The sequence below is a fragment of the Quercus suber genome, unplaced genomic scaffold (assembly GCF_002906115.3).
Source record: "Quercus suber isolate HL8 unplaced genomic scaffold, Cork oak 2.0 scaffold_55, whole genome shotgun sequence".
Lineage (NCBI taxonomy): Eukaryota > Viridiplantae > Streptophyta > Magnoliopsida > Fagales > Fagaceae > Quercus > Quercus suber.
This window is the reverse complement of record NW_027069520.1, coordinates 766,831-789,221: the sequence shown is the minus strand read 5'-3', so window position 1 is coordinate 789,221 and position 22,391 is coordinate 766,831. Positions and strand designations below refer to the sequence as shown.

At 34.0% G+C, this 22,391-nt stretch overlaps 1 protein-coding gene across 1 annotated transcript; it reads right to left on the bottom strand.

The window, feature by feature from the left end:
* Window positions 1–3,105: 3,105 nt before the first annotated feature.
* On the bottom strand, window positions 3,106–10,304 carry LOC112033798 (GCN5-related N-acetyltransferase 7, chloroplastic). Its single transcript, XM_024066574.2, has 5 exons — window positions 9,877–10,304; window positions 8,185–8,340; window positions 7,777–7,872; window positions 5,415–5,535; window positions 3,106–3,539 (listed from the first exon to the last, which is right to left on the bottom strand). Exons 1-5 carry the CDS (start codon window positions 10,198–10,200, stop codon window positions 3,370–3,372), a joined length of 867 nt encoding a protein of 288 aa, XP_023922342.1. The 5' UTR covers window positions 10,201–10,304; the 3' UTR covers window positions 3,106–3,369.
* Between the last annotated feature and the right edge of the window lie 12,087 nt (window positions 10,305–22,391).

Here is a 22,391-nt window from a genome sequence, read left to right as displayed (position 1 = left end):
ACAACAAATTAACCGAAGCAAGACAACAATCTTCTTCAGTAAATCAACTAGTGATGATATCAGAAATCAAATAAAGTTGGCACTGGGGGTTCCAGAAATTGTTCAGTATGAGAAATACTTGGGCTTACCATCACTGGTGGGCAGAAACAAAAAAGCAAGCTTCAATTACATAAAGGAGCGAGTTTGGAAAAAATTACAAGGATGGAAGGAGAAACTCCTTTCACAGGCTGGAAGGGAAATCTTGATCAAAGCAGTGGTCCAAGCCATTCCAACATACACTATGAGCTGTTTCAAACTTCCTCTGGGTCTTTGCTCAGAAATTGAGTGTCTGATACGAAAATTTTGGCGGGGCCAGAAAGGTGATAGGAGGAAAGTCCACTGGGTGAAATGGGAAACACTTTGTCTACCAAAAAAAGAAGGGGGTATGGGCTTCAAGGATCTTGCCAACTTCAATGATGCTCTCTTGGCTAAGCAAGCTTGGAGATTACTTCACAATAAGGACTCTCTCTTCTATAGAGTCTTTAAAACGAAATTTTTTCAAACTGTAGCATTTGGGAGGCTCAAGAATCTAGCACCGGTTCACACGCTTGGAATAGCATCTTAAAAGGAAGAGATGTTCTACTCAAGGGGACAAGATGGAGGATTGGTTGTGGAGAGGATGTAAGCATATGGAATGATGCATGGTTACCATCTTTGGAGCATCCACGAGTCCTATCCGATATTGTTCCAGGTTTCGACGATGGAAGAGTATCGGACCTCATTAATCCACTCACAAGAACATGGGATCTCAATTTAGTGCATGGATTACTAGTACCGGATGAAGCTGACTTGGTCCTAAGCATCCCATTGAGCCGTACTCCTGTGGAGGACAAGATCATTTGGCCCTTTACCTCCTCAGGTAAGTATACTGTTAATTCTGGTTCAAAGTTTCTAACTAAAGCTAATTTGGTGCAGGCCCCTACAGCCAACCAGCAGCGGCAAAGTGGCATTTGGAACCAGATTTGGGGGCTTAATGTCCCTAATAAAGTGCGGCATTTCCTATGGAGAGTTTGCAAGGATGCGGTACCAACAAAGCAGAACTTAATGAGGAGGAAAATCTTAATGGAAGACAAATGTGAGCAGTGCGGTGTAGAGACTGAAACGGCAATCCATGCTGTCTGGGAATGTGCCAAGCTCGATGAGATATGGGAGGCGGTTCCAGGATTTGAAGACCGAAGACAACATGCTATCTCAAACACTTCAGACCTGATTAGTGTGTTACATGAGAAGAAGAAAAATCTGGAAATTATGGCCACGGTGATGTGGACAATTTGGTACCGACGCAACCAGCTCCAGATTAGTTCAAAAGAGTTTCCCAGATCGCAGGTTCTCCATCAAGCAACCCAGTCCCTGGCTATCTTCCAACAAAGCCAACAATCCACTTTCCAGCACTCAGCTATGCCACGATCTCCCCCTCGCGCACCGTTGAATCCACCACAGCCGAACTGTTTTAAGCTGAACTTCGACGGCGCCATGCTTCCGGAGTTAGGCAAGGCTGGACTAGGAGTGGCCGTTCAGGATAGTCTAGGTACTGTGATTGCTTCGCTGTCGGAACAAGCTCCTATGCCATTTTCATCGGATATCGCGGAAGCCATGGCAGCAGCTAGGGCGTTGGCCTTTGCACAAGAACTGGGTATAGCAGCATTTGTTCTTGAAGGCGATTCAGAAGTAGTGATTAACACCCTCCGCAGCAAGGAAGTTTCGCGCAAAATCCATGCTTGTTTCTAGTAATTGCTTAAGTTTTTCCCATGTACGTAGAAGTGGTAACAAAATAGCCCATAACCTAGCTAGACATGCAAGAAATGTCAGAGGTTTTTCAGTGTGGGTGGAGGATGTTCCACCCCACTTAGTTGATGTACTCTTCGCCGACCCCGGCTGATTTTATAATAGCAGCAGTTTTCTTTCTCAAAAAAATTTTTTTTTTTTTTTTTTTTTTTTTGAAAAGATTATACCGCAACACTAAGAGAGTGAGATAAAGAAATGGTGGATAAAGTTAATCATAAAGAAATTATGACCAGGCGAAATGCCTAATAACATGTTATAGTCAACCATTAAATAATTGTACTCACCTATAAAATAAAATAAAATAACTGCAATATTTGTATGTATTTGCTAAGTATTACTCAAAACTAAGATCATTTTGCCAACTTGATGTATATGGTATTTTAATAATTTACCAAATTAATAATTTGTCCTAGATTCTCAATAGAAAATCAATGGAAACGCAAAATTTTAAAAGTCAAATGTTATAATTTTCTAGGTATAATACGCTTGAACTTAATAATGAAAATATGAGTAGTTTCAATTTGCTAGATTGTGGAAAACAATTTAATTTTTTTTTTAAACCTTCAATACTAAGGGATCAATTGAAAATATGAGCTATTTCAAAAGTGCCACTAACTTACCAACTTCCAAACCAACTATTGAAGGCAGTTTTTACTTGGTAGGGACTTTAATTGTTCAAGTAAAATAACTTTTACTAATTGAGTTTATTAGAATCTAAGCATTATCCAAATTTAAGATGTATAAATAATATTATTAATTTTTCCTCTCTTTTGGTCCACTAAAAGCCTTTTCTTTTGTAATTAAATAGTTGAGGGTAGGAAATGGGGGATTTAAACCCCAAATGTCTATATTAGAATACTAAGATATGCCAAGTAATACCTAAAAAACAAACAAGCAAGCAAACCATAAGATATGCCGGGTAATACCTAAAAAAACAAACAAACGAACGAACAAGCAAACCAAAAGGGGCCAATTAAGGAGAAATTGCACCTAACATTAAAAAAGGAAAAAAAAATGACATTAACATAAAAGGAGAGGGGAAAGCAAGAAGCCGTGATATTAACTCGTCAGCTAGAGCTTCTTAACTAGTCAGCAAAATGCATTTTCTTACAAACATAGCATTAGCATTAGTTCGGGTGAACATGATATTAACTCAACAATGTACAATCTATAGGTATAGGAAATGTTAATTTTGTGCTGGTTAAATTAGTTTTCAGCTAAACAAAGTAGAGGATATCACTCATCAAAATTCCAATTCCAGCACAAACACAAGTAAATCCATTTTCATAATGGGCCTCACTTTCATCTATTACTTATATTGAGATTCGAGAGTTTATATTTTAATGACGATTACATTAATTTTTTCTAAGCAAATATGTCACTATAAGCTCACTTTACATTTCAAAATATAAATGATAAATTTTTTTTTTTTTTAAATGATCCCATAAACAATTTTGTAACAATATCACAGAAAAGCATGTCAAGGAAAAAGAAAAAAAACAAAAAATAGCACAAAATAAATGATGCTATACAAACATTGCAAAGTCACAGCTGCATGCCAGGGAGACCGATCCATAAAAGCAATCTTCGAGGCCGATCTAGAAATCTGGCTTGCCAGGCAGGCTCATCATTTTCATATACAAAACTACTCTTCATATACAAGTTCTTTGCTGGTTCATTGTCAATAGCCACGTGGACGTATAGATCAGTTATGCCTGAAAAAAATCCGCGAATCCAGTTGAAATATCAGGTTAGCTTGGCTTAATCCTTTCCAGCATTTGCATAAATAAAATTGATAAGAAAAAAAAATCAATTAAATTCAAGTGTGACGAGAGAGAGAGAGAGAGATTATAAAGTTTTAAGCAACTCAACATTTTTAACAAACTCAATTATAAAAACTTAACCTTCAACACCCAACCTAAACTTTTAAATACGTAGTTATGCATTACAATAAATTGTTGATGCCATTATGCTATTTTGTACCAATATGCATGCATAACAGAACTTTGATGTGTTTTGCCATTTTTGGCTTGAATAAGATGCAACAATTAGCCTCTTGGAGACTCAAAATTTTACTTTGGAAAATAGCTTGGGATGCTCTTCCTACTAGAGAAGCCTCGAATAGGCAATGGCCTCAAAATGACTTATCTTGTGTGCTTTGTAACCACCCCACAGAATCCCTATGCCATCTGCTCATTTGCCCCTTCTCTATCACTACATGCTCCCTTACAGAATGGCCATTAATCTTTCTAAGCTGGGTTCCACCAGCACCTTTGAGCTTGTAAAATGTTTGATTTTCCCCACAAAGTCCCTGTTAATTCCAAAAGAGGATTCCCTTAAATTCATTCTCTTTATCTCCATCTTTATTGACAACATTTGGAGAATTTGAAACCAATCTATTTTTGCAGGTCTCATTCCTATCTCAAAGAAAGCAGCAGCAGATATCAAGGGGCATATCAAGAGCACCTAGGAGCTTGGACAGCCCTCCAGTCCCCCATATCTGCCAAGTGGATGCCACCTCCTCCAGGCAGGGTCAAGATTAATTTTGACGTGGCCATCAGAAATTCATTCTCCATTGGGCTGCTGTTTGTAGGAATGATCTTGGAGATGTCATCTTTGCCCACACCACATTGATGCCTCCCTCTAATTCTCTCATTGGTGAAGTGAATGCTGCCCTCTTAGCATTAAAATTGGCTAATCATCATAATCTCACATTTTTCCAGTATGAAGGGGATTCAAAATCTGTGATTGACAATCTGCAGTCTCCTACACCCTCTATCCCGGATTTCTTGTTGGATGCTATGCCCATTGTTTCTTCATCTTTAAAATCCCTATTCAGTTGGGAATTTTGTTTTGTATCCAGAAACCTTTAATTACTTTCCTTGTTGGGCTTCTTTTTGTAAATGGGATGGGCCTATTGCCATCTCTTCTCTTCCTAATTGGGTTTCTTATCCAGTAGTTAGAAATGGGCCCTCCCCCTCCCCCTCTCTTTTCTCTTAATATAATCTTTATTATCAACCAAAAAAAAAAAAATATATATATATATATATATAACTATAAACTAGCAATCACTCTCCCCCTCCCCCTCTCTTTTCTCTTAATATAATCTTTATTATCAACCAAAAAAAAAAAAATATATATATATATATATATAACTATAAACTAGCAATCACATAAGAACAAAGAAATCATTTACCCAAAATCAGATTGGTCTACAGAATAACGTTACACTAATCTCACAAGCAACATTTGTCTAGCAAGAACTTTTTTCCAAAATGTTCAAATTTTTTTCTTGTATTTATTTCACTATTAAACTGTTTCATTCAGTGCAGCTGAAATGAAGGATAAACATCGACATATTGGAAATATATATATTAATATGGAAGAGACTATCGATTTACAATCTGCTAGTTCTATTGTGTACAACAAGAACAGCTCGGATGCTCAAATGGAAGGTACAATATAGGTATTTGCAGCCATAACACAAGCTAACTCCAAGGAGAACAGTTACCAACAAACCAAAAGCATGCACAAATGGTGTTTAGTTAAGGCAATGACAGTGAAAGTAAATACACATGGTGAGTTCTTACCCCAATCTTGAGCAACAATCTTTGACTTTGCGACAAGTGAATAACCTAAACCATTTCTATGCAATTCCTGGGCAACGCATACATTGCTTAGATATGCCCTTAAGAAGTCAGCTCCAATCCCCTGTTCAAGTGAACCAACAGCTCAATTATACTTCACCTGCCCTGTGGAGTTGTGACTGTCATGCTTTTGATTGGTCCAAAGCTCAATGGTTCCACACTCCATGCAAAACCATGCAGTGAGGCTTGTGGCTTGCATGTAACCCATGGCCCAATCAACACACACAGTTGAACCACATAAAGTTTGTTGACATTTAAAAAAAAATCTGGAAGCCACATCAAATATATCATAATACAAATAAGGTTTAATAACTGATTTAGAATGGTCTCCAAAATAACGGGTGTTACAATGACATTGCCCATAAACCCAAAACCTACGCATATATTGCATGTTACTTTCTTTTATGTATTAGGATAAAATAACAATGTTGAAATTACATTTAAAGATAATCCAGAAACATATGTGCAGGAAGCTGGATTGCATAGTATTATCGGAAACACATATCATATCTTTTTTCAAGATTAAACAGAATTGGGCTTAACCAATCCCTATATTAAAATCCGGAGAATGAGACAATAATAATGATAATATCCAAGATACTGAAACAGGTCTGTTAGGCTCTAAACTTGTAGAAAATTATATGAATCCCAAATTCCCAATGTTAAACTGTATGTGGATCTAGGAAGCACGGGTGCGTTTCGGGACTCGGGTGCAGGTGCGGGTACGGGTGCGGGACTCGGCAATTTTTGAAAAAGGTGGATGCGGGTGCGGCGGGACTCGGCGATTAAAAAACTATTAAAAATATTTTTATTTATATTTTTAATATATTGCTAAGTATACTTTTTCACATTATATAAACATATACCAAATTTAAGAGCAATAGTAGATAATAATTAAAACATGATGTTCATAAATTAAATACAATTCACAAGATTGAAACTAAAACATTCCATAATGTTCAGAAATTAAAATACAATTCACCAGCTTTTGATACTCGAATTATTGACAGAGGTATTAAAATAGGTAGAACTTCCTATAAATTTTTTTTTAAAAAAAAAAAGGGATTAGTGGCTGTGGGTCACGTGTTTTGTCAGAGAGCACAAGAATTTCCCATAAATTTTTTTTTTTTTTTTTTTTTTTTTTTTTTTGGCTTAGTGGCTGTGGCCGGTCAGAGAGCACAAAAACCCAAATAAAGCCTTTACCTTCTGTACATAAAGTAAAGCCTTTTAAGTGAAAGGCATTTAACAAAACTTATCAAAAAATAAAACAGAACGGCTGGCTCTGGTGAAAAGAATGGAAGAAGAAGACGAAGAAGCAATGAAGAAGAAGAAGAAGAAGAAGAAAGGGGTTAAGGCCGGTGCGTTTTGCACTTTTTTTTTTTCTTTTTTCTTTTTTTAATTTCGGCCTGAACCGGCCATATCGGCGGTTTCGGCCGATACGGCCCGAATCAGCCCAAGTCGGCCCGATTTGAGCCGCATCGGCCCGAGTCGGCTTCGCCACGTGGCAGGACGCAGCCCGACGCGGCACGGACTCACAGTCAGCGGCGTCCCTGCCGCGTCCCCGCGTCCGGCCGAGTCCGACTCTGGTGCGGCTCCTCTGGAGCCGCGTCGGTGCTTCACAGATGTGGATCAGGGGGAGTTATTATCTAATCCTAAAAGATTTTGTTGCTTGGTTGACAAGTTGAACAATCTCACAATCACACATCTAGATATTTTTTTTTTTGCAATTAGTGTTGTGAGTCAGTATATGGAAGCTCTTGTCTTCCACATTGGGAGGCAGTCCTTCAGATTGTGAGGTACTTAAATCACATCAAGGTCATGGACTGTTTTATAGAACTAATGGTCATTTATGGGTAGAAGCATTCATAGATTTAGATTGGGAATGATCACCCTCAGATAGAAGATCTACTAATAGATATTAAACTTTTATAGGGAGAAACTTGATCACTTCAAAAAAGTAAAAAGCAAAGTATTGTGTCCAAAACCAAAAGAAAAAATATATGCTACCATAATTTGTTGCAACATATGCATCTAAATTTTTGCAAACTCCATAAACAAGAGACTTTAGTAACAGATAGAAACATATACGAATAAAACATAGAACATATATGTCTCTATGGGACGTGCATTATATCCAGAAACCGCTTAACTTTTAAAGTCAGTAAAGAGATAACTAAAATAGAGGAAAAATATTCAATTTTCATAATGAAATATGCCAATTATGACACCCTGATTGTAATCCTACCAGATATGTGAATGGATATGCATACGATCCAGAAATTAAAACTGAAATATGATCAAATACCTCTGGTTTCATTCCTGTTATCTCATCTGGAAGCCTAAGGCACTGGTTAAGATCAAGGGTCCCAACTACAACCCGATCTTCTCCATTGTCAGAAAACTACAAAAGAATATATGAAACACAATGTCACATAACAACACATGAAACACTACTTTTTTAGATCTAAAGTAAGAAATTTTATCAAAGTCCATTACAAGGAAAACTTGATGTCCAAAGCTAATTACGTATGAAACAACAAAGATTCAGATCTAAAGTGGTGCTTAATGGCTGTAAAGATTCAAAGATAAGCTGTTAAGCATCTCTTCATTGCAATAGAAGCACTACAAGGGACACACAAATCCGCCAAAAACCCACGAGAAACACATGAAAAATCAAAGTTCTTGCCATGTCAAAAAAAGGAAGCAAACATACCTTACATTCAGCACATAGATCATCTGAAAAGCTTGATAACTCTGATAATGGAAGAGTAGCATTTATGCAGGAAACTCTTCTGAAGCCCTCTCTTTTCCCAGCAACACGTTCTTTTAGTGCTTCAAACTCACGCTCAGCCAGGTCTCTCTTATGATCCTAATAGAACTTAACAAGGAAAAAGTACAATCAGTATAATCTGATTCCTGGAAAAAAGAAGAAAAGCTCAAAAGTAGTTGACTCCAAAATGATTACTCCTATATCTGGTGGAAGTTGTGACTATTGGCAGAAAATATACTGCTTCAAACAACATTTGTTAATCAGTTAAAAAGAGATAGGATGTGAGCAGCAACGTACACTTCACCTATAAAAAAAGAATACATTTCAGGGTTTCATAAGGGACATGAGAAGATCAATCGCATCTCCAAAAACCATGGAAAACTCACTAGCAATAAAAAGGTTGGTTTTGGCCCCAGATGGGTCCTAGGTACAAATCTTACCAAGTAAGAAAGAACCAAAAATGTAATAAGATCAAATGGAGGTTGAAAGGGAGTGTGGCTTTAGTGTTTGCTCCTATTATGAGATTATCCGAGATACACTGACAAATTCTTTCCCTGGAAGAGTATTTGGTGTGTAAAGGCCCCTAAGAGGATCTCACTCTTTGTTTGGACATCCAGTAGCCTGAAGCAAGATTCTTACTTGTGATAACCTTATCAAGCGAGGATTTTCGTTGGTTGGATGGTGCTGCTTGTGCCAATGTAGTGGAGAGACATTAGATCATTTGTTGATCCATTGAGACGTAGCATATGTTTTATGGAATCTAGTATTTAGAATTTTTGGGATTCATTGGATGTTACTGAGGAGGGTCATTGATCTCTTGTTTGGGTGGAGGAATTGTTTCAGGAAGCACTCGTCGGAGATTTGGAACTTTGTGGCGTTATGTTTAATGCGGTTATTGTGGAAGGAACGAAGTGGCCATATATTTTAAAGATACAAAAAAGATCAAAGGCCCAGTTGGAATCACTGCTACTTCAAACCATGCTACTTACAAATAGCAACTGCCTTTGAGATCTCACGGAATCACTTGACATTTGTACATAATTCTTTTAGTTTATGGTATATTCGTCATCGTGAGCATGAAGTAATCTATTCTGTTTAATAACATACCATTAATTATCAAAAAAAGAAAGAACCAACAAACAACAACAACAAAAATTACCAAGTGGAACCTAATGGCTAATGATATCCATCCATTTATATTTCCAAACATAATACAATAAAGTTAGTGTTTGAACACATGATTTGCTCATCATTCCGTTTCCTTCCCGGACAGAAAACCCATTATCTTAAAAGTAACTCAAAAAGTAAAACTTAACAATTTCTTTTCAATTGAAATTTGCTCCATTCTGTTTCATTATAACGAAACAAATTTTGTTCCTTTTTACAATCCACACAGACAAGGTACTATCAATCAAATCAGAAACAAAGAAACCAACTTACCTAATCAACCATTGCAAATTTTCCATTCCATTGCCAAAAGTAAAAGACTACCAAACACAGTAAAGTTGACTTTTTTTTTCTATGTTCTTTTGTTTTTGGGGTCTAAATAAGAAAACCCAAATCTCAAAATTTGATTTTGTTATCAAATTTGAGAGAATAGAACAGAAAAGAAAAGAAAGTGTTTAAAGGACTCACATGGATGGCGTATGCAGTGGGAGCAAAGTTATAAAAGGAACGGACACGGAGACAAGAGGCTGCCCAGAGTTGGTCTTCTGAGAATGCCTCGGCAACGTTCAACAAGGACGTGTCAACTGTGGTGGTGGTGGTGGTGGTTGTGGTGGTGCCGGTGGTGGTGCAGAGGTGAGAAGCAACAATGAGTGGAGGTTGAAGGCGGCGAGAGGAATAAAGGGTCCTTTGGAAAGAGAAGGAAGAGAGGCTGCATTTTGAGTTGAGTGGTATGTGAGAGATAGAGGAAGGAGATGGATAGGTGACATGAGGAGAGGACACGAGGAGAGCCATTTCTTTTCTTTTGTCCAAATTTCTCTCTACTCTGCAAACGTTTTGCACCTTTCCTTTGTTTGCCTTTCATATCCTTTCTTCTTTTTTTGGACCTCCCTGGCTTATCTCGGTAGTATTATTTATTTATTTGCCCATTATCTGCTTGTTTTTCTTTTGTTTTATTCTAGATTTCTAACAATTCAACCAAACTGCATATAATGGAATTATATGGTCAAAAGTATAATTATTTATCACATAAAAAAAAAAAGTTTAATTATTTATTATTATTTTATTAAACTTTTTCTCTTTCCTCCGTGTATCTATCGCTCTTTTTCTATTGCTTCTAAGGGAGATATTATATCATGTTTTTGGTGTATATGTCATCTCTCTCATAGCAACTCGGTCTCACACAGTTGTTGTAGGACCCAGCTGTTGTGAGAGAGATGATATATACACCCAAAACATAATATAATTTTTCCTTCCAAGGAAATACGGGTGAGCTGTTTTGGCTAATGCATCCACCAGTAGGATGTGTTCTCGGTGGTCGAGCACCCACCAGTAGGACGCATCCTAGGTCAAAAAAAAAAAGTTTTGATGCAGCTTGATTCAATCGATCTAAAGTAGAACCCAATATGGCCCAAAATACTTATAAAATAAGAAATAAAATAAAATAAAAAACTTTAATTTCAAACTTATCTTTTATTTAGTTGTAGTTTTAAACTTTCGATAATATATTATAATTTATGAACATCATGTAATGGTTATGTATTTATTAACATCATGTAATGGTTATGTATTTATTTTATTATCTACTATTACTCTTAAATTAATATATGTTTACCATTATATGAAAAAAAAAAATGTTTAGCAACACATAGAAAATATATATTTAATAATTAATTAATAAATGTATCTCATTGTATTGGTATCCTACTTTTTCAAAAATTATCATGTTGCCGCACTACACCCACACCCGAATCCAAATCCACACTCGTGCTTACTAAATTGCTTCTCAGAGTCTCAGACTTCTCTCTCATTGTCTTCCTCTCTTCCTCTCTCACTCTCTTCCTTAGCCACCTTCGATCTACCACCCCATGCCGTCGATTTGCTATGCCATGCCGTGAGTAGTGGATAGTGGTGGGGTTCTGATCCGATGGGTGGGCTGTGGGTTTTGAATTTGTTTTTTTAATTTGTTTTTTTTTTATATTGAATGAGTTTTTTTAGGTTATTTTAATGTGTTGTATATATTATTTTAATATATTGTATGAAAAAATTAAAATATCAATTACAAAATGATGTGTTAAAATAAGTAAAGTAATTTTTTGATATGTGAAAATAGAATTTGTTTAGCACAGTTGATTCTGATGCTCTAAATACTAGTATATTTTTTACTATCACACTCATATTTTTCTTACATAAATTACTTTTCTAAGAGATTTGCATCAGTCATGCAAAAATTATGTCTATGTTAATATAAGAACTTTTTTTTTCAATTTTACATAATCAGTTATTTTAAAACATTCACATCAAATTATTTATTTATTGTCTATTTTATTAAAATATTAATTTTTTATTTTTTTAATTGTTTCTCTCTCTTCACATATCACAAGTTACAACCAGCATCCACTCTCTTCATTTATTCTCAGGAGACACAAAGAATTAAAAAAAAAAAAATACATATACAAACATACATTAGCCTTATTAATTTACACGACTATTGTAGCTAAAAAGAAAAAAAAAATACTTAACTTTACACAAACTAGTGTGCTAAAATGAAAAAAATACATAACCTTACATAGACCAATGTGTTAAAATTACATGGACTAATGTTGATGATTTTTAAGGTTGATTGGCCAAAATTTTGCATTTAAGCAATTTTGTATGGATTAATGCAAACGCTCTAATTATCATATTTTCTATTGAAATAAGCTATTTTGATAAAATGGCGAAAAAATAAATGTTATAACTTTTTTGGGGTAGTTAAGTTAGATTTAATTTCAAAAGGTTATATATATATATATATATATAAATTGACAGTTCTAATGGAAGAGAGTAGATTTAAACCCAATTGAGCTAAATTTTTTTTGACAATTTCAAAAGGTTATACTGATGGATTAAGAGTAATGAAAAGGGAAAAACAAAAATGAAAAACCGGCACTTGGCAATTTCTGTGTGGAAGGAGTTGATGAATTTGGTTTATAGTGTGTGCGTGAACTGTGAAGTGCTATTCCCAAATGCATTTTCAGCATTGACGACACAAATATGCAAAGCGTCGATAAAATTGTGTTCATCTGAAAAGCATTTATTAAATGGCACTGGCAACACAATAACCTACATTAATCCATCTCACAATTGGTCACAAGTTTGCACAAAATGCACAATCTGGCCTGGGTAAGACACAACACCTTTTTTTTTTTTGACAAAGTTTAGCTACAAAATCGATTGTAGCCTTAGGCTACAAACTCACTTAATAAAATAAATATTACTGCATATTTTGAAAATCTAACCGTTGAATTACAAGTTCTTTACGCTTTTAATGCACATATCAATTTTTGTGTCAATCGGATATCATTTACTATATAATCTATAATCTTATATTTTATGCATAATTTTAAATTACAAAAACTTGCAATTTAAAAATTTATTGATGACATAACTATTGATCTTTAATTTTCTTAAAATTTTGCAAACATGGAGTATATAAGAAGAAGATGCGATCAATGGTGGATTTGTCAAAATTCACCTCTAATAAAAAGATATTGAGTGAGTTTGTAGCCTAAGGCTACAACCAATTCTGTAGCTAAACTTTGTCCTTTTTTTTTGGCTATGGGTAAGACACACATCACTTAATCATATTCCACTTATCTCTTTCATTCCCAACAACAGATTAATTATTAACGCACAGCACTTTTTTTTTTTTGATTAAAGACACACAGCATTTAATTTTTTTTTTTTTTTTTTTTTGAGCAAAGACACACAGCACTTAATAACATAACACACCATGGCGCCACAACCCAGTAACAAATGCAGAAGTCTTGCCCATAAAAATCAAAATATGTTTATATATAATATAACATGTCACCGGATAATAATAGAGCAATGCTACACATATAACAATTTTTGCAATCAATTTTATAATCACTAAGTTAATAGATTATTATTGATTCTCATATGAACCCACAATCACCATTCACATTACTTTATTATTTACCATTCAAAACTTGCCACCTCAGACAATTGTGAAATTTGTTATCATTTTTGGTGTGTTTTTAAACTTATTGGATAACAATATGTTACAAAATAAACATTGTATCAACAACTAAGGGCCTTTGTAGCTGAATTGGTATCCCCCCATACACAAAATACTTGGGAGTCTAAGGTGAAAAGGATTCGAGTTGCGGAGTTAGCCACACATACGCGTGTGTGCGCCCACACACACAATAACCCCCACAAATTTGATGTCTTTTTTTTTTTTTTAAGAAAGAGTTTCAACATACCGCGTCCACTCCTGAAAATAGTTCTTTATTATTAGAGCAACACACCAATCATTTTTTGGTGTAGGCGGGGATTGAACCCCAGATCTCTTATATAACCATCAGAAACTTTACCAATTGATTTAATTGGAACCCACCACAAATTTGATGTCTTGATAACGCTCTGTTTGTTTTAGCATTAATGTTTTCTGGAAAATGATTCATTTTCCAATGAGTATTTTCTAGAAAACTATTTTATTTTCTGGTATTTGGTAACAACGTTGAAAATGAGCTTGAAAATATTTTTTGGTATTTGTATGCAATTTTTTTTTATTAATATTTCATGTATAATTTAAAACATGTGTATTATGTAAACCAATTAATCTCATTAATATAAATAAAAACCAAGAATTAATTTGGTTTTCATACTAAAATTTTGACAATAGAAACAATCAAAATTAGCTGTCAAATTTTCATGATCTCTACCAATCATCTTGCTCATATATATATGGACAGTCATGTGTACACACACACACACACACACACATATATATGAACCGTACATACATATAGAGTTAGCTCTATACTAAAAGCAAATGTTTTGGTCGCCTAAGGCCCCAAGTAGAAAAAAGGCCCCCAAATTTTAACCAATAGTGTTTTTTTTCCCCCCATTATAATAGTATTAATTAAGCCTAAATATTATTCAAAAAATAAAATGGAGTAATATTTTTTATCAAATGAAAAACAATGAGAGAGAGAGAGGGAGAGGGAGAGAGAAATGCTACGTCTACAACATTTTCACAATAAATCCTAAGTGGTAGGTTGTTACAGGCTATTATTAATGACAAAAAATTAATTTCAATGATGAATTCAAATTAGAATCAGTAACAACTTAACACCTAGGATTTGTTGTGAAAATATTGTGAATGTAGTACTTCTCAGATAATAATAATAATAATAATTAAAAAAAAAAAAGAAGCAATACACAAAAAAATTCACAACATTTTTCACAAGTTGAATTGGCAGATTTTTACTAGTTCTTATCTAAGTCCATCACTAACGTCACTTTCTTATTTACCACTGTCAATTTACCACATCAATAAATGTGAAAAGTTTTGTCAATTTTTTTGTATATAGACTTTGTAAAAAAAATCTACGTATTAATTAGTAGTACTTTTTGCATCTAAAACAAGACAATAAAGTTTAAGTAATATTTGATTTTTTTTAAAATTATATTTAAATATATAAGAGACCTCAATTTCAGTTTTCGTCGTAGGCTCCCAAATACATTAAGCCGCCCCTGCATGCATGGCGTATAAAAAGCAATGGGTCTCATCCTTATTTTATATATATATATATATATATTTGCACTTTTATGTGCGAAAAGAAGTAACTTCTACCTAGAATCCATCAAATTGAAAATTTCTTAGAGAAAAAAAATATCAAGCTTGAAATTTAAAGCAAAGAATATATGATTAGAGAAAAAGCAAAGAGGAGAGAGAAAGTGAGAGAGCTTACCATGAGAGAGAGAGAAAGTACCAAAAAATTATGTTTCCTGCGACTACAGAAGAATATAAAATTTATAGGAGATGCAACGAGTGAAAGAGAGATTGTTTTCCTTTTTTTTTTTTTTTCGGAAAACAACTTATAGAAAACAAACTTTATTTTTGTTAAGGTTTTCCGTTAACTAAATATTATTTTCTGTTAACCAATTTTTTTGTGTGCTACCAAACACTAGAAAATGTGGAAAACTATCTTTACAGAAGGATTTCTAACGAAACAAACAAAGTGTAAGAAATGATTGATTATAAATAAAATAGCATAAACATGGTCAGTTGATGACGTGATTAATGATTTGCTTTAATTAAGCAATGGGAAAGTCTTTTGGTTGCTAGAATTTAGTTTGATGCCAATTCAGGGTAATTTGGTTAGCTAAACCAACTTCATTATGCTTTCCTTGGAAGAAATGATCCCTTAAGAATTTGTTAAATTTGAAGGATCTTGTCAATTAGCATTAATTTAATAGGGGTGTGGATGGGTTTGGTTAGGTCAAGTTAAGGGGATTTTTTGACCCAACTCACCATGATGGGTCAAAAAAATTCAACCCAACCCAACCCAACCCATTAAATAAGTCCAACCCAACCCACATGGGTCGGGTTGAACTCATGGATTGAACAAATTTTTTATAATTATTAAATTGAATAGAAAAAAATATAAATATAAATATATTAAAAAAAAACTCAAAGATTAGTATTAATATTACTCCTTAAAAGCAAACAACACTAATATCTAAATAACAAAAGTAATTTACTAGGATTTGTGTGAATTAATTGACTTTTATATAAGATAGAAAGAGCTAGTTATTTTAAAATTTTTATTAATTATATAATATATTTTATATGAAATATATGGGTGGATCGGGTTGGGTTTGGCGGGTTTGAAATTTTATGACCCAAACCCAACCCGACCCGCTATAAAAAAAAAAAAAAAATTTGTAACCCAACTTAACCCACCAAGTTCTAAAAACCGACCCAATCTGGCAAGTTGGGTTGGGTCAGTTTTGGTGCATTGACGGGTTGGCTACACACCCTTAATTAGTTAAATGAAGCCAGATGGCTTTTTCATAGCTTTAATTAATTAGGCTAAGAAGGAAGGGAAATAAAACCGATTGTTAATTAAAGTTAATTTACTTAAACTTATGGCTTGCACGTGGGCTTGCTCATGGGCTTTGGATCTTGCAAGTGCTCCAAGCCCACTTTGCAAAGTCCCCCTCTCAGGCCCATGTATAAGCTTTAATTGACCCACTTGCCCCTCAACACCACAATCCCTCAAAACCTCTATTGGTTTTATATGGACATAGTCACATAGGACACTAAAAATAAAGGTACAAATAACGGGCCCAAAATAACTTGTCTTGGTCTATTTTGGGCCTTGGGAAAGAGAGATTGAGTGATTTTTAGGGTTCTTGTCTTTAAGTCAAAGTGGCCTTCGCCAATTTCAAATGCTTGTACACCGGCCTGAAAATGGTGTACACTGCTCTAGTCAGGAAGTTATGAAATGGGCTTAAAAATGAGTTTGTGTCTTGGGAAATAAATTGTTGGGCTAACAGAGATTGGGTACATCATTAGAAAAGGGAACCTTGGATATTGGCTGAAATAAAAGGGGTGACTACAAGGATATTCTATTAATAAGCTCCGTCCATTATTTTACTGTCCATTTGAAAAAAATTATTTTACTATTTAATTTATTTTTGTTATTATTTATAAGTTCAATTGTACTTTTTGATACTATTTATGAATTTTTTTGTACTCTTTTAGCTAATTTTTACATTTGCTTACCGTACTTTCAACAAATTTTTTTTAATTTCAACAAAAAACAGACCCTTAGTACCTTAGAAAACATTGTTGCCAATAGGTAGGCTTTGTCCACTCTCGTGGATGACTGTCCCCTTCTTTTTGGTACTTAGAAAATTTTGCCTTTAGTTATTAGGCTTGGTTCATTAATCTTTTGGACAATCTCTTCCTTTTTTTTTTTTTTTTTTTTTTAATAGTTTTGTTGGGTTCCTACTTCCCACGAAGGCTAGCTTGTAAATGGGTCATTTTAGTTCTTTTGTAAGCCTGTTGCCGAGCCAAACTCTTGTTCTCTATATCTTTTGCCAATGAAGTTTGTACAAGCTTTTAGTTTTGTAATTTATCACTTTCAATTCGTTTTAATTTACATCCATTATAAAAATGAGGAAAAAAAAAGGTCTTATTAATAATAGAATAACAAGTAGCAGGAAGACTATTAGTTGGTCTCTTGGACCACACTAATAAGTGACTTGGTCCAAGTGACAGACCATGGAGGAACGCATGCTTGGGCACACCATTACCCAAGCAACAAGGCACATCCTTTCTTTGTAGTTTCAAATTTCACTACCAATTAAGCTACGCTTAACAAGGGCACACACGTGTCTCTACTTTATTTTTTTCCAATTCATGGGGCCAATGAAAACTTCCATGGCAGACATTTAATACACAGTTCACTCCTCCACCCGACTCTGAGGAAAGAAATTAAGATGGACTACAGCCTCTCATCCACAGTACATTCACAAAAACAGAAAGTTGCTCTTTTATTACCCTTGACCACAACCATGCAAAGCTTAAAAGATATGAGAAAGACATCAGAGAGCCATTAATTTGTAAGATGGAATTAGCTAAGTCACACACATGCATGCAGTTGGTATCAGATTGCAGTACACACAGCACAGCAAACACAGCAATATACTAGCATATTCAAATATTTCTTACGTAGGTGGCTGCAAACATGAAGTAGAAAGTAAAAAAGCAAAAAGTACTGTCTGTGAAGAGAGAGAGAGAGAGAGAGAGAGTGAGACTTTTGTTTGTGTGTGATGGATTGACTATGTGTTGTCCCGTCACAAAGGTCGTGATGATTATCAAGATTAAAAGCTGACTGACATATTCATGAAGATCCTATATCCATCTCATACCCCTCCCCACGCGCTATTTTCATTGTTTCTTCTCCACACTCTAATCTCTGTCGAATCTCTTATCACCTATTTGTCTATGTGACATTGAATCGTGGATTTGTAGGGAACCTTTTTTGTGGGAGAGTGGATTAAAAAATTTCCTTGTTACGTATTGTCTGTCACACTGGAATAATTGCTGGTGCTCCTTTCTTATCTCCTTCCTCCACAAGTGAAGCAACAACACAACAAGAAGAAAATAATTAAAAAAATAAACCTATAAACAAGAAGAAAGTATTGTTGGTGGGAAAGAACGATGGAAAAGAAAAGAGAGAACTCTCAATCTGTGAGTTTGTGTAAAATAAGGCAGCTTTTATTCGCAAAGCTGTTTTATGTTTTTTCTCACCCTTTAAAAAGGCATCAAAAGATATTGTTTTGCAGTCTATCCAACATTGGACACTGTGTTGCATTGCCCCTTGTTGGACTCATATGTTCGAGAAGTCGCTGTTATGGCCATGCATGGACTTTCGGTACAGAACATCATTTTTTCTATTCGAAAGGTTCATGTCACAGAGTGAAAAAGAACCATTAAAAAAAAAAAAAAAAAAAAGTAATGACACTCAACACATTTTTTATTATACACCATAGGTACACATAATGACATGGACTGAAATCAAGGCTTCAAAACAGTAATGCATAGAGTATGCAATAAAATAAAATTATTTATTAACATAGGGACTGAAAACACAATTTTAAAGGAGAGTGTGTATAAAACGTGGAAGAGTGTGTAATAAGATTATAAGAAACCAATTATCATATGTTATAAAGTTGAGATGTAAACACGCAGAGTGCACTTTTTGAAGGTTTTCTTTCAGTGATTGTTTTGCATTTTTGACTGGTAATTAGCATTTTCTGTTCAACTCAACTCAAAGACATAAATTTCAAGGTCATTGTCAGCTAGCTGTTTAACACTTCTAGTTATTACTTTATAAAGAAAATCTTTGGCATGAGAAGTTCATGAGAACCTCTATTTTTTGGCAGGTATATGAACATGAGAGATATCTCATCAACCTGTACACGTACACTTGAAGGGAGAAAAACATGTTTAAAGAATAGTATTAGAAATGGAACATGGCATGAGGATCATAAAGACAAATTTGTAAGGACTAGAGCTAGTCAAAGCTATCGTCTTAGACAAGAGAGGAGGAAAGAGAGCTAACAAAAAGACACCGCAAAGACTGCAACTATTAATTAACTTTCTCTCATATTCATTGCAATTTGCACTCCATAGTCCATACAGAATTACAGACACTGTTTGAACCTTTTTTTTTCTTTCTGTTTTTCTCAAAAACTTGAAATTCCGAGTTCCCATGCTTCTTCTCATTCTTTCGGATTTACGTATCTGAGAGGGTAAAAGATGTGAAGAGTGAAGACAGACGAGAGGGACAGAGATGGTTAAGTCACATTACTAACAGAGCTGTCTCTCTGTACTAACCCCACCTCCTTCTCTCACATCAATCACCAATTTTCTGTTAATAATCCCATATCTCTACTTTTATTTTTTAATGTATAAATACTAGTACTTGTACTATACTAATGGATCATGTTTTCTCTGTACTGTCCCAACCCACTTCTCTCAAATCAATCACCAATTTTGTTTTCAATAATAATTTACGTCGAGTCAATATTGTAAAATATATGTTATAAAATTTGGAATATACCTCGAACACTATTTATGTAAGAAAATTTTATTTACTATTATAAAATTTATTAGGAAAAGGTTAACAAGCACGGACAAAATGTTGACAAAAAATTAAAAATTTTAACACAAATTTTGGTGTTTATAGTACCCATTAACACAACTCAATTTATTATATGAATTTTATAAATTAATTCGATAATAAATATAATTAATTAATTTTAATAAAATAATATCTTAATTATTTTTCATCATAAACACATAAGTTTGTAAATAGTGTAATGCTATGGTCACAAATTATTTACAATATTTTTAGTGATATGGCAAATTTTTACTAGTTTTTATCTTACTCATTACTAATATTATTTTTTTACTTAACAATAATTACTTGTTACATTCATTTATAAAATAATTCACATTTTAGCATTTTTGGATATAAAATTACAATAACTCTAAGAGCACTTGCATTAATAAGTGCAACATAGTGCAAAATAGAAAAAGTGTTGAGATACACATATTTTGACCAAAAAAAAAAAAAACACATGCATCAGTAGGTGTAAAATTGTGTATAAATGCACAAATATTACAGTAACCATGCATATATGCACGGTTACTATAGCTCGTGCATTTAATATTTTAGTATTTTTTTTGGTAGTGTTGGGTATGTGAGAGGGAGGGATAGTGAGTGAAGAAATAATAAAAAATTATAAAAGAATGAATATTTTATTAAATAAATATGTAAAATAGTTAGACTGATGTAGATATTTTGTAAAAATAAATGTGTAAAATTAAAAAAAAAAAGTAAATTTTTAATGTAAAATAGAAAAAAAATTTTATAGTTACTGATGCGGTTGCCCTAACATAACATAGTCATTCAAGAGAGAGAAGGCATTGTTTCACGACTTTTGGGTACTCTATTTTGTGGTTTTATTTTAATTAATTTAAAAAAAAAAAGAAAAAAAAGAAAAAAAAGAACCATAAGCATATTTGGAATGTCAGTCTTTTCTGATTCTCATTTATTTCCCACTCATTTTTCTCTATATAAACTCCATCCATCTCTTCAGTAAGTATGCTCTTCTTGCACATTTATATCACTTCATAGCACACCTTATAGTCATTGTGTCCTCACAGTCATTCCATGCCTGTCTTTTCCTTATCAAAATGTTCTCGGTCTTTGCTGGTCAACAATCTCTTCCCCGTCGGAAGTCAAACATGAGGGCTAAGAATCGTGAGAGGAAACACCAGCCCCTTGGCTTCCACCACAAACGGAGAAGTAAGAAAACCGTAGGGTTTTGATGGTGCTATCCTAACTGAGCTTTTCTCTCTCTTTCTCTTTTCTTGTAAGGTCTTTTTTCTTGACCTTGCAAGGCTTTTTTATTTTTATTTAATTATTATAGTCGCTTTTTAATCTGTTTCTGTTTATAGTTTTTATTTTTGTCTTGACCAATCCTCCCACCTTATTATTTCCTGTCTATTCCTCCTGAGCTTTACATTATAATGTTAGACGATATATACAAGATGTATATATTGTCTGTTAGTTGTAACCTGTAATATTTCAATAAACTACTGTAATTTTTAGTTTTCATTAATGTTCTATGGTCTTCTCTTTCTTGTTTATGGTCTGGAAGACACCGGCAAACTAAGTTGGCAATTTTTTGTTTCATTTTTTTTTCTTTTTTCTTTTTTTTTTGGGGGGGGGGGGGGGTGGGGGGGGGGTGGTTTAAATTAAAACAAGTTGGCAGTTTGTGACGATGCTCCATTTTATATTAATCTCGTTTATCATAATTCAGTTTCTTGCTCAGTAGTAGTTTCAAATATGCCATGGTTAAGTGCTTGCCTCGGATTACTTGTGCTTGTCCATCTTATGCAGTCAATAAGTTGATAATTAAGCATTTTGTAGTTTCCTTACGTTACTTGTTACCAAACATGAAAAAAAGGTTAAAAAGGAAGAAGTATCATTCAGTTTCAGTCACATAAGTTTTATAATTGTCAGGAAAAGGCTGTTTTTTTGTGATGCCTCAGCCGAGAGAAAGAAACTAGCAGTCAGGAAAAGGCTGTTGTATTGTGATGGCTCAGCAGAGAGAAAGAAACTAGCAGCTTATTGAACCTAGTTTAGAGTATGTTTGGTAGGGGTATTTAAATCACAGTTTTTGTTATTTAAATAATACAATACGTATTTTTACAATAATTTTTATCCACATATATTTCTAAAAAACTTAAAGAATGTTACTTAAAGAATGTTACTGGATCAATATTACCAAACAAGCCTTAGATTTTGATGTTGAAAATTTGTCTCTGCTGTAAAGCAAAGCAAAGAAAAACAATAGATTCTGAAAGCCGGGTGACATTTTTAAGATTAAGAAAATTTGGGGGTCAATATTTCCAATATTGGCACTTTTATCACCAAGACAAAAAAATTGATGAAATTAAGCCCATTAAACCTTAAGGACTTGTACAGGATATGATACTTTATTTGCACAAGATGTATGGATCATATATGATTATATATGCTTTGATACTTTAGTGTCCCGGCTATCTCATAGTTATTAGTTAATATAATACAATAGATATAACT

What these genes read in the sequence shown, in the direction of transcription:
- LOC112033798 (XM_024066574.2), bottom strand. Translation starts at nt 10,200, where the DNA reads ATGGCTCTCCTCGTGTCCTCTCCTCATGTCACCTATCCATCTCCTTCC. An exon ending in CCACTGCATACGCCATCCAT is followed by an intron (nt 8,341 to 9,876) that starts GTGAGTCCTTTA and finishes AAGTTCTATTAG; the next exon opens with GATCATAAGAGAGACCTGGC. An exon ending in GATTGTTGCTCAAGATTGGG is followed by an intron (nt 3,540 to 5,414) that starts GTAAGAACTCAC and finishes GATTTTTTTCAG; the next exon opens with GCATAACTGATCTATACGTC.